Genomic DNA, 12,599 nt, shown 5'->3' with positions numbered 1-12,599 from the left:
AGTTATAGAGCAGACAGACAACCAATCAGCCAAACAGACACACTGGCACAGGTAAGGCCCAGGTAACCCCCAGATCAGAGTAAAGGATAAATATTTACCTTGCACACCTTGAGCAGATGTTGAGTGTGACCTTGGCCTGGGGCTCTGGGAGGTAGGAACTACGACCCTGACTGAACTTACTTCCTGACGGGGCCAGCCCTGTTACCCCCTCCATACGCAGGTCATCTAGGTCCTCTATGGAGAGAGAGGAGAGAGGGCGAGAGGAGAGAGAGGGAGAAAGGGGGAGGGAGAGAGGGAGACAGGGAAGAGAGAGAATGGGTGAAGTACAGGGAGATGGAGTGAGGAAGAGGGATGAGGAATAGAAGGAAAGAGAGAGAGGGGAAAGAGGGAGAGAAGGAGAGGGACAGTCATTTATCATAGTCACTGAGTCATCAACAGATGCATTGTATCTGTCTTAGCTGTCTCAGCCGTCCAGAACTGAGGAAGGATGAACCAACACACACACACACACTAAGAGACGATAGACTGACAAGACTATCTTGCATCAATTAGCCAATAAATAGATGGTGGTTGTAAGGAGAAGAGACAGAGAAGGCAGTCCTGAAGGAGAGATGATGAGAGAGAGACCACACATCCTGACCAGAGAGAAGGAGAGACGTTTCTCTGTGTGTTCTCTCCCTGTGTCCTCATAAGAACAGTCCTCGGTCTGCATGATGACTCTCTAAAGAGCTCCATATGAACTAGACATGCCAGTGTCATCCCCTCTCCTTCTCCCCAGTCTCTCTGTCTCTTTCCCCCCCCCCCCCCCTCCCCTCTATCTCTGGTTTGTTTTAACATACTGCTGTTGGACAGGGAGACAGAATAAAGCTGAACTGAGTTCCACACGCGATAGTGTTCCCAGGTTCAGTGCTGTGTGTTCCCAAGTTCACCACTGGGCCCATGTTCAGCTTTAAACAGGCTTATATGATCAGGTATCAGATAATATAATTTTCAGCTTCAAGGCGAAGTATGTGACTCGCGTTTCGGTAACAGAGACAATAATACAATCATTGAGAACAGAAAGCATAACTTCGTCTGCGTTCCAAATGACAGCCTAGTCCCTTTATGGCTTTGTGGACCCTGGTCAAAAGTAGTGCACTATATAGAGAATAGGGTTCCATTTGGGATGCACCCTCAGTCTAATAAGCAGGGTCATGACTGAGTAGAAAAGAAGGGTAGTAAAATATAAATAACTTCATGTTTATTGTCACAAAACTAAAACCAGTAACGCTTTATTAAATATAGCAGGACATCAAAGAGGGATGTAAATTCGACAGCAAGTTCTTGGTTCTGAATAAATGTTTTGAGAGACGAAACACATTGCAACAATTATATAGCGTAAGTCTGAATTTGTATGTTGACGACATGAGTCATGGTCTGAGTTAGCTAACTGTTGGTAAAGATATATAATATAGCTTTTTAATAACAAGTTGATATCTTAAAGGTCCAATGCAGCTGTTTTTATCTCAATATCAAATCATTTCAGGGGAACAATGAAGTAAAATGGTTAAAAAAAATGTTTTAACAACAATTAATAATTGGCAAAAAGCTATTTCTCAAGCAAGAAAGTACTATTCCAACCTCAAAGTGTGGAATATATATATATAAAACACAGGAAATCACATTTTTGACAGCACTGGGCCTTTAAAATCAAATACAAACTTGCCCGTATCACTTGTGTTTATTAAGCATACAGGCAAGCGCAGTTTGAAGATATCCTAGAAGGATTCCCAGGCACCTGCAACAAAACACCTCAGACGTGCGAGTGCTTTCCCTTTTTTTAATAACAAGTTGATAGATACAGTACCTCAAGCCATTACTGTATGGACCATTTGACAGCATATAAAGGATGTTTTCTTTAACAACAATAGCCCATTTTGTTTTCATCAGTCATCAGGAATGTGAGAAATGTGACAACAAGAGATCAAATGCTGGACATAATTATTACCACTCACTAGTGTGTGTGTGTGTGTGTGTGTGTGTGTGTGTGTGTGTGTGTGTGTGTGTGACAGATATACACATTAGTCACATTGATACTCTCCCCGTCAATCTCATGTTACTGGCCTCCTGGTTGAGTCGAGACGATAGAAAACAGCGGCTTACACTTTGATAGAAGAGGAGGCGTGACTAATCACCTGGATTAGAGGAGAGACACTCATCCACTGAGAAATCTTCCTCTCCCCTCCATCCATCACACTGGCCCTGCGCCAGGCTATCTCTCACCTGTCTCTCCTCGTTACGCGTTTGTCTGTGTGTGTGTGTGTGTGTGTGTGTGTGTGTGTGTGTGTGTGTGTGTGTGTGTGTGTGTGTGTGTGTGTGTGTGTGTGTGTGTGTGTGTGTGTGTGTGTTTGCTTGCATGCCTCCCTTTGCTTCGTACGTGCATGTCTCCTCTCCGTAGGTGAAGAAATAATTTAAAGAGAGCGAGAGGAGACGAGAGAGGAGAGAAATACCATACCAGCTGCAAATGAAGAATTCCACTAGGAGTAAAATTCCACGAGAAGTACATTTTCAGAGAGGCACTGATGTGTGTCTAAAAGGAATACCAGCCCGGGTGTTACATGTAGTCAGATTGCCCGGGTGTTACATGTAGTCAGATTGCCCGGGTGTTACTTGTAGTCAGATTGCCCGGGTGTTACATGTAGTCAGATTTCCCGGGTGTTACATGTAGTCAGATTCCCCGGGTGTTACATGTAGTCAGATTGCCTGGGTGTTACATGTAGTCAGATTCTCCGGGTGTTACATGTAGTCAGATTGCCCGGGTGTTACATGTAGTCAGATTGCCCGGGTGTTATGTAGTCAGATTCCCCGGGTGTTACATGTGGTCAGATTGCCCGGGTGTTACATGTAGTCAGATTCTCCGGGTGTTACATGTAGTCAGATTGCCCGGGTGTTACATGTAGTCAGATTGCCCGGGTGTTACATGTAGTCAGATTACATAACACCCGGGCAGTCAGATTGCCCGGGTGTTACATGTAGTCAGATTGCCCGGGTGTTACATGTAGTCAGATTGCCCGGGTGTTACATGTAGTCAGATTGCCCGGGTGTTACATGTAGTCAGATTGCCCGGGTGTTACATGTAGTCAGATTGCCCGGGTGTTACATGTAGTCAGATTGCCCGGGTGTTACATGTGGTCAGATTGCCCGGGTGTTCAATGTAGTCAGATTATCCGGGTGTTACATGTAGTCAGATTGCCTGGGTGTTACATGTAGTCAGATTGCCCGGGTGTTACTTGTAGTCAGATTGCCCGGGTGTTACATGTGGTCAGATTGCCCGGGTGTTACATGTAGTCAGATTCTCCGGGTGTTACATGTAGTCAGATTGCCCGGGTGTTACATCTAGTCAGATTGCCCGGGTGTTACATGTAGTCAGATTGCCCGGGTGTTACATGTAGTCAGATCGCCCGGGTGTTAGGTAGTCAGATTGCCCGGGTGTTACATGTGGTCAGATTGCCCGGGTGTTACATGTAGTCAGATTGCCCGGGTGTTACATGTAGTCAGATTGCCCGGGTGTTACATGTAGTCAGATTGCCCGGGTGTTACATGTAGTCAGATTGCCTGGGTGTTACACGTAGTCAGATTGCCCAGGTTTTGATTTAGAATTGTCTGATTGGGTGTTAGATTTTTCCTTAATTTTTCTATCGTCTGATGAGATTAACAAACATTTGATAACATACACACCATGAAGATGAACGTTTATATCATGCTGACATTGAGCCATACTACGTCTTACCGTGCCAGACGAGGTGAGATTTCTCACCTGAAGCACTGAGAGACCTGTGGGCCTGGTCAAAAGTATTTCACTGTAAGGAAAATAGGGTTGCAGCTGGTACACACAGTCCCAAAACACAGGTCATCCAGGGACTGGGACTGGTGTGGATAACACAGGGTGACTGAATGCTTCTGTCATGCTTCTGAGAATGCCTGTAAGCATAGTCTCATTCATCATCACTGCTGGGAAATGAGAGTGGGTGGGCAAGAGGAGAGAGGTTACCGGCCGTGGGAACCATGGCTGTGTCCCAAATGGCACCCTATTCCCTATGCATTGTGTTACTTTTTACCAGGGTCCATAGGGTCTGGTCAAAAGTAACACACTGTGTTGGGAATAGGGGGTCCTTTGGAACACAAGCCATGGCTTAATATTGTGTCAACGCCCAGACCATCACCTGCTCCTCCACCTAATCCGTCTCCTGGTCGTTATCTACTCTGTAAGGTCCTGTCTAGAGACTGGTTTGGTTTGCGCGGTGGTAGACTACAAGTCCAAAAAGTCTAGGTGGGTCACAGCGGGAACCACTGCTGTAAAGTTACTGTGTTCAAACGTTGCCACGGTCACAGCACATTACCTTACGGGAAGCTTTTAATCTCCGAGTTCACCTCTCCCTTTGACCTTGTTCCTTGTAGGTGGAGATAAAGAAATGACAAAAACACGGAGAGGACAAAATCTCTGTCTAATCTTTCAGGCGAGTCGAATAAAGACATTACATGCAGCTTTAGATTTAGTTTGTGTTTTGTCTAAACAAGATGTTTCCGCTGTTGAGAACAAGCCGGGCATGACAACATGGCGCGCTTACAGGACGGCAAGTCTTTCCGCCCTACAAACAGTGTCAATGGGATTATACATTGGGATCTCTCACACACACACACACACACACACACACACACACACACACACACACACACACAGTCAGTCAGTGGAATTATGCTGTCAACCCTGCTGTGTATGAATAACACTGGTCTGATGCTATCAGGTGTGGGCTCCTACAAAGAGACACAGGGGCCTCCAAGGGCCAAGTGAGAGAAACAGAGTGATCCCAGAAGTTACACTCACCCTTATTAGTGTGACTTACAGTACATTGGCATACAGTGTGTGTGTGTGTGTGTGTGTGTGTGTGTGTGTGTGTGTGTGTGTGTGTGTGTGTGTGTGTGTGTGTGTGTGTGTCCACAGTGCCATGGCTGATGTGTATTTTATGTGGGCATATAGCTGTTTGCTACTTACCGCTGTGCCAGTGAAGTGTTGGTGCCAGACATAGACTTAAATACTGGGGACTAAACTAAACTAAACTAGAGGATAAATCATATTTTTGTGTGTGTACATCTTTTTTTTGTTTGTTCCCCTTTTCTACAGGTCCCATTGAGAAAGAGAGTTTATTTATTCAGCCAGACACAACTGAGTTTATCTCCCTTGGGTTAGCAACACATCCTACCATAACCCCCGCACCAAACCCCCCACACAATAACACCGTCTAAGAGAAGTTTACATTACAGACCGGCACGTCAATATGTTTCACCATGCAACACTCACGTCACACGCAGTGGCGTCTGTCTAGACACAACAAAGTCAGCACTCAGCCCACCCGTTTGTCAGCGAGCGAGGCACATTTTCACTCCCTCAGAGTCAGAGCACAGCGGGGCAGCCGCACATGGTCCCTGGGTACGTCCAAAATATGACCCTATTCCCTACGTTCTCTAATGCTTCCTGGTCGAAGGAGGAGCACTATATAGGGAATAGGGTGGCATTTGGAAAGCAGACCCTGCATCAAACGTTGAGACATGACTGATAAATACGACTGGCAGAGGAGAGGAGACGGGTGGAAAGTATTTGAGCGATGCGATGTGAACAAAGAGGTCTGAGTAATGAGGAATTCCTTCTCTCAATCACTCACTACACCAAAGCAAAAAGCGGAGCTGGTGTGTGTGTCTGTTCCCCCATCAAGTTTCCATGTTATAATGTCATTTAGACGGAGACTGACTGACTCTCTCCTCTCTCTGTTCTAAATCAAGAACTGAAGTCATAATTAGTATATTCATCTCACAAATAACCTAACCTACACTTTCTGAGATGATGTGTTGACAGATGTATAGTGTGCAATCATCTAACTCTCTCCCCCACACACAGAGACAGAGATACAGAGAGAGACACAAACCCACTGGCACGCACACACCCTTTCTCACGCACACCAGATCCAAGACTACGAGTTTATTGATTCACATATGAGTGAACTAATTGACTAATTTCCAGTCCTTCATATGTCCTAGCTGTGCCTGTGATGCTGTGATGCTGTGGCTCTGTGTCTGGGAGGTCACAATGGGATGCATCCCAAATGGCACCCCATTACCTATATAGTGCACCCATAGGGTCCTGGTCAAAAGTAGTGCACTACGTAGGGAACAAAGTGCCATTTGGGATATAGCCTATAACAGCAGGCTCTAGTCTTGTGTCATTATAAAATAGACTGTGGCTCTCCTGTCTCTCCTATCCGCTGCGCTGTAATTAACAATATCTCTGTAATGATAGATATCACAGAGAGTGGTAGCAGACACACACACACACACACACACACACCACACAGAGAGAGAATGATTTGAATTGTGAAAGAGAGGGGGGGTTGAAAGAGAGAGGGGGAGAGAGTGAGGGAGAGAAAGAGAGACCCCACACTCTCCCTGCCCCTCACACAGTCAGCTCAAGCATTTGTGATTCATGAAGTATTAAACACAAAGCATTGACTCTGCGGTTAGATCTCCCAGAACGGGCCAGAGAGGCATTTGTTTAGCTTTGTAATAAAAGCAATATTCCAACTTACATTTCATAATTACAACTCAGCTTTCAATTGCCGTTTCTTTCCCAGTGCCTGTCATTCCCCTCAAAGTCTGTCTGTCAGATCCCAACCTCATGCAGTATCTCAGACAGACACACAGAGAGAGAGAGCGAGAGCGAGAGCGAGAGCGAGAGCGAGAGAGAGAGAGAGAGAGAGAGAGAGAGAGAGAGAGAGAGAGAGAGAAAGAGAGAGAGAGAGAGAGAGAGGGCTTTAGATATCAGAGAACACTGCCTTTACAAGAAAGAGAACAAACTAAAAGAATCAGATGGAGAGAGAGAGAATGCAAGATCAGAGCCTGTGAAAGTCTTGTCAGAACTCCACAACACTGTTCTGTCAACTCATTCAACTCAAGCTCTTAAACTGTAATCCTTCTCTCTGAGAGAAAGACTGGAGACAGGGAACAACAACCGTCTCCCAGGCTCAATACTGCCATCTAGAGTTCATATAAGTAACTGTTGATGCAATATGATAAGAATACAGTATTAAGACATCAATGTTAGAGACCTGGGCCAGTATCCATAAAGTGTCTCAGAATAGGAGTGCTGATGTAGGATCAGTCCCTCCCTGACCATGTATTCTTCTTCACTGTGATCTAAAAGGCTAAATTGATCAGCACGCCTACTCCTAGACGCTTTGGGCTCCCGAGAGGCGCAGCGGTCTAAGGCACTGCATCTTAGTGCTAGAGGCGTCACTACAGTCCCTGGGTCGATTCCAGGCTGTATCACATCAGGCCGTGATTGGGAGTCCCATAGGGCGGCGCACAATTGGCCCAGCGTCGTCCGGGTTTGACCGGGGTAGGCCGTCATTGTAAATAAGAATTTGTTCGTAACTGACTTGACTAGTTAAATAAAGGTTCCATTTAAAATGTTAAAAAATATATTTGTGACACTAGCCCCGGCCCAGTCACTAAAGGAGAACAACAGAGAAGGTTTCTGGGCAGATATGGTGATCTACAGCCCAGAGATAACAATGTCTGGGTGGGGTTACCAGATTTTGTGGGTTACATTGTCAAGTAATGAGGTAGTTGGAGTTGAAATCCCCCCCCCCCCCCCCCCCCCGCCATAGTCCTCATTCATACACACCTGAAGAGGTGATGGGGAGTTGGCAACCTGTTGGTGATAAACACATAGATACGAAAGACAACACAAACACTCTGATTACGCAGTAATGACCTCATAAAGTCTGTAACTCACTGTTTGTCAGATGCATCTTCATTTAGACGCTAACAGGGGCCACCCTTTCTCCTATAAAAACACCTGAGAATGACATGGTGGATTTTTATCACGAGAAGAACAAAGAATACACAATGCACAATGTTGCTGGCAAAGATACTGTAAGATGAACAAAGGCATTTTCATAGATAAAAAACAGATGTATTTATTGTCTATGGGTCTTTTCAGGTATTTAGTCAAGAACACTCTTCAGACAGATCATTCTAGGCACAAGCATAAAGGTCCTTTATCCTAAAACTTCTCTATTTAAATAAACTATCGGTGTTTAGCCATAATATTACAGTATATGTCCATTCATATAATCTGTCATTCCAAGACCAACCCCTTCTATCCGTAAACTCTGAGACCAGTGAGTGTCCGATTTTATCCCAACAGATAACATTGTAACACTGAACTTGCCCATCAGTGTTGTAGTTGCCTCCAGTAATACCACTGCAATTCACCCTTCAACCAACCCATCCATCTGCACATGTATTATTTTACAGGGCCTCATAATGGCAACACTTCTTTTCTAACTGGGGACTCTTTCTCCCATCAAACTATATAGTATCAGAGGCTTTAGTCAGAGAAGCTGTCACCCTGCCAGCCGTTTCCACCCCCTGTACATGACTTGATCTTATGTGATTTAGTACCTCTGTAATTCACACTACTAACATGCCCTTCTCTTCTCCTCGTGTGTCTTTTAACAAACAACGCTCCCTGATGATACGGCTCAGTTGTTTGTTTGCGCTGTTGCCGGGGCAACTGTTGTGTCTCTGGTTGTCAGGGCAAGGAAGGAGAGGAGGAGAGGGGGAGGACTGGCGTCAGGAAGTTCAGAGCAGGGTGAGGTGTCTGCCAGCCCTGGCACTCTCTTTCTTTCCCCCTCTCCCGCTCTAGCTCTCATTCTCTCCCGCGCGCTCTCTCTCTCTCTATTCTAAATACAGAATAGAACAAAGAGATATACTGATATTGGGGCTGGGCTCTGAAGCTCTGCAATTGGACCAGATTTTCTCTCTCACGCGCACACACACACACACACACACACACGTATTCTTTGTTTTCTTTATTATTTTGCTTAGGTCAGGGTGTGACATGGGTGATGTATGTGTTTTTGTACTGTCTAGAGGTTTTGTATGTTTATGGGGGTGTATACTATCTAGGTGTTTATGTATGTCTATGGTTGCCTAGATTCTCAATTAGAGGCAGCTGTTTATCGTTGTCTCTGATTGGAAACCATATTTAGGCAGCCATCTTCTTTGGGTATTTTGTGGGTTATTGTCTGTGTTAGTTGCCTGTGTCAGCACTATATTAAGCGTCACCTTCGTTTTGTTGTTTTTGTAGTTTGTTTATGTGCTTCTTCTTCGTCGTTAAAGGAACATGTATTCATATCACGCTGCTTGGTCCTTTTGCTTGGTCTGTCACGTTCGGTGAATGGAGGAGACCAAGGCGCAGCGTGATATGAATACATGTTCCTTTAATGACGACGAAGAAACACACCAACAAACTACAAAAACAACAAAACAAACATAAGAGGATAAAAAACAAAAATGTTTTATTTTTTATTTTACCTTTATTTAACCAGGCAAGTCAGTTAAGAACAAATTCTTATTTTCAATGACGGCCTGGGAACAGTGGGTTAACTGCCTGTTCAGGGGCAGAACGACAGATTTGTACCTTGTCAGCTCGGGGGTTTGAACTCGCAAAGCAAAAGAATAACAATACAAACTGAATGACTAAAAAGGTGTGTTTTAAGTTCTCTTTGAAATATGTCCACAGTTTCTGCCCCCTCAGGTTCTCTAGAAGGCTATTCCAGGGGCATAGTAACTAAAGCCTGTCTCTCCATGCCTCTTGGTCCTTGACTTTGGGATAGTTAAAAGGCCAGTGCCAGAAGACCTGAGGGACCTACTGGGTACATAACTTAAAAGCATGTCTGACATGTATTGGGGAGCACAATCGTGGATTGATTTAAAAACCAATAGAAGAATCTTAAAATGTATTCTAAAACTCACAGGCAGCCAGTGCAGAGACATTAAAACCGGTGTAATATGTGCTCTCCTTCTGGTCTTGGTCAGTACCCGTGCTGCAGAATTCTGTATGTTTTGCAGTTGACCAATGGCTTTCTTGGGTAGACCAGACAGGAGAGCATTACAGTAATCAAGCCTACTTATAATAAAAGCATGGATGAGTCTCTCTGTATCAGCCTGAGAGAGAAATGGCCACACCTTGGTAATGTTCATCAGCTGGTAAAAATATATATTGGTCACATTCCTAATGTGTGATTCGAAATGGAGTTCAGATTCTAAAATAAAACCTAGGTTTTTTACCTGGTGTTTTATCTTTATTGCCGTGAATTAAAATGTGCGGACAGATTCTCTCTCTGTGCTTTGGCTCCAACAATAAGTACCTTGGTCTTGTCTTGATTTAGCTGGAGGAAGTTGTGATCCAACCAAGTATTTAAATCACTAATAAAGTACAATAATGTATCTATGGAGCTAAAATCCTCAGAAATGTAAAGTTGTGTATCGTCTATGAAGCAGTGAAAATCAATGCTATGCTTTCTGATAACGCTGCCAAGGGGTAACATACAGTATATAAACTGAACAGTACCGGACCCAAAATCGAACCCTTGTGGAATGCCACATGTGATATGTATTCTCTATGAGTTATGTTCACCCAGGGTGACAAAAAAAACTATTGACCAGTTAAATTATGCAATTTCAATCTCCTGCTGTCCTCCTGAATCCCCTAGAGAGTAAAGCCTGTGTCACATTACTTTCCAGTGGTTCATAAAGCCTGTGTCACTTTACTTTCCAGTGGTTCATAAAGCCTGTGTCACATTACTTTCCAGTGTTTCATAAAGCCTGTGTCACATTACTTTCCAGTGGTTCATTAAGCCTGTGTCACATTACTTTCCAGTGGTTCATTAAGCCTGTGTCACATTACTTTCCAGTGGTTCATTAAGCCTGTGTCACATTACTTTCCAGTGGTTCATAAAGCCTGTGTCACATTACTTTCCAGTGGTTCATTAAGCCTGTGTCACATTACTTTCCAGTGTGGATTGTGCTGCAGTTTAACACTAGGCATAAGGACATATACTTGAATGTGATGTCATAGAAATGAATGTGATGAACTAGCCTCTGAGTCCCCAGTATTTGTCACTGTCTATAACAGTCTATAACACACTTACCTCTAATGGTGGAAAACACAGACAGACAGACAAGACAGACACAGAGACAGTTTGGTTGACTATTTGGCTTTTACAAATAACCATTCAAATAATCAAATAAAAGTACTTGTTTTGGGCTGTGTATTTGAAAATACTCAAATGCACAGAAAAAAGTATTTGAATAAAAAATACACAAAACCACATGCATTTGAACCTAGGTCTGATATACACATGCACACACTACTGGCATACTACCCTCCCCCGCAGGGCCACCCACCGCCGCAATAAAAAGGTTGTATAAAATACTATATTCTCCCTGGAGGTCGTTGCCATAGAATTAGGAATTAGAATACTACAACTGACATGAACATTCTTATGACGAGATAAAGGTCAGCCATTTTGGTCAGAGAGTTGGTTTGCCCCTGCTGTGATAAGATATGTGTGGGTGTGTGTGTGTGTGTGTGTGTGTGTGTGTGTGTGTGTGTGTGTGTGTGTGTGTGTGTGTGTGTGTGTGTGTGTGTGTGTGTGTGTGTGTGTGTGTGTGTGTGTGTGTATGTGTGTGTGTGTGTGTGTGTGTGTGTGTGTATGTACACCTGGAGTGGGCTTGTCACAGAATATGATAATTCCTGGGAAGGGCTGTGGCAGTCATGACATTTCGGCAGCCAGTGATTGTCAAGCAAATCACTGTCAGTCTCATTGTAATTGACCGTAAATGAACATAAACACATTGATGCAGACCTTTGGAACATCTACATTTTAAAAGTCTAATAAATCCATTTAATACAGTCTACACCATCACAATAAATCCATGTTTTATTTTAGACCGGTCTAAAGAAACATGATATGAAGAAATAAAGTATATTTCAGAAGAACAGAATATTATACTCTGAGTTGTCCTTATGTTAGGTCCTGATGTGGCTATGCCGTATGGCTGTGTGCTACACTAGTTCATTTAGCAGACAAGATTTGCTTACAATTCCGTTGCATTATTTTATATTATTTTATAACATGAAGAATACAATTGAACATAGCTGAATAAAATAGGAAATATATTATCTACAAACAATTTGAGGGAGAGAGCAAACACGTCTATTCTCTGTTGAGCGGTTAGCAAAGAAACAGGTCCTCCTATATGCTTCATTTAGAGTTATTTATAGAACTTTAGTTGTGATACAAATATTGGGCTATAATGTTTAGAATTTTAATACATTCTAAGGCTGCATGAGGCGACTACAATTATAATTTGAAAAAAGTTGCATGAAAGGCATGAACTATGCATTGTTTTTAGCGCAGGCTGTACACACTTCATCATCAGTCTTCATCAATTTGACAAGCGCTTGATAATGCCTCGAATTTCCCTGCGGCATCCCCTTTGTGTGGTCATAATGCTTCCTGAACAAATCCGTGCCATTTGCGGACAGTGTCTGTTGTGCCCTTGGGCTGAATATAATCATTATAATTCCCTTCTCCCATCTGCATGCTCCAAAGCACCTCTCACTCAAATGGCTCTCCGTCACATGATCGGGTCTTTCTCACAGGCTACAAGTGAAGACAGACACTTTGAGGACACAACTGTGTGCGTCCTCATCC

General features: G+C 43.7%; 1 protein-coding gene across 2 annotated transcripts in view; it reads right to left on the bottom strand.

Annotated features, from left to right (window-relative positions):
- c15h8orf34 (chromosome 15 C8orf34 homolog) overlaps nt 1-12,599 on the bottom strand; it is a 169,808-nt gene that overhangs the window by 52,617 nt on the left and 104,592 nt on the right. For both annotated transcript variants that reach the window (XM_036944104.2, XM_090199666.1), the window contains exon 8: nt 99-234. In XM_036944104.2, coding sequence (XP_036799999.1) covers nt 99-234 — 136 coding nt within the window. The remainder of the gene's footprint in view (nt 1-98; nt 235-12,599) is intronic.

Source organism: Oncorhynchus mykiss, chromosome 15, assembly GCF_057628025.1.
Source record: "Oncorhynchus mykiss isolate SJ-2025 chromosome 15, ASM5762802v1, whole genome shotgun sequence".
NCBI lineage: Eukaryota > Metazoa > Chordata > Actinopteri > Salmoniformes > Salmonidae > Oncorhynchus > Oncorhynchus mykiss.
The sequence above is the reverse complement of the archived record's forward strand: the minus strand, read 5'-3'. Positions and strand labels throughout refer to the sequence as shown.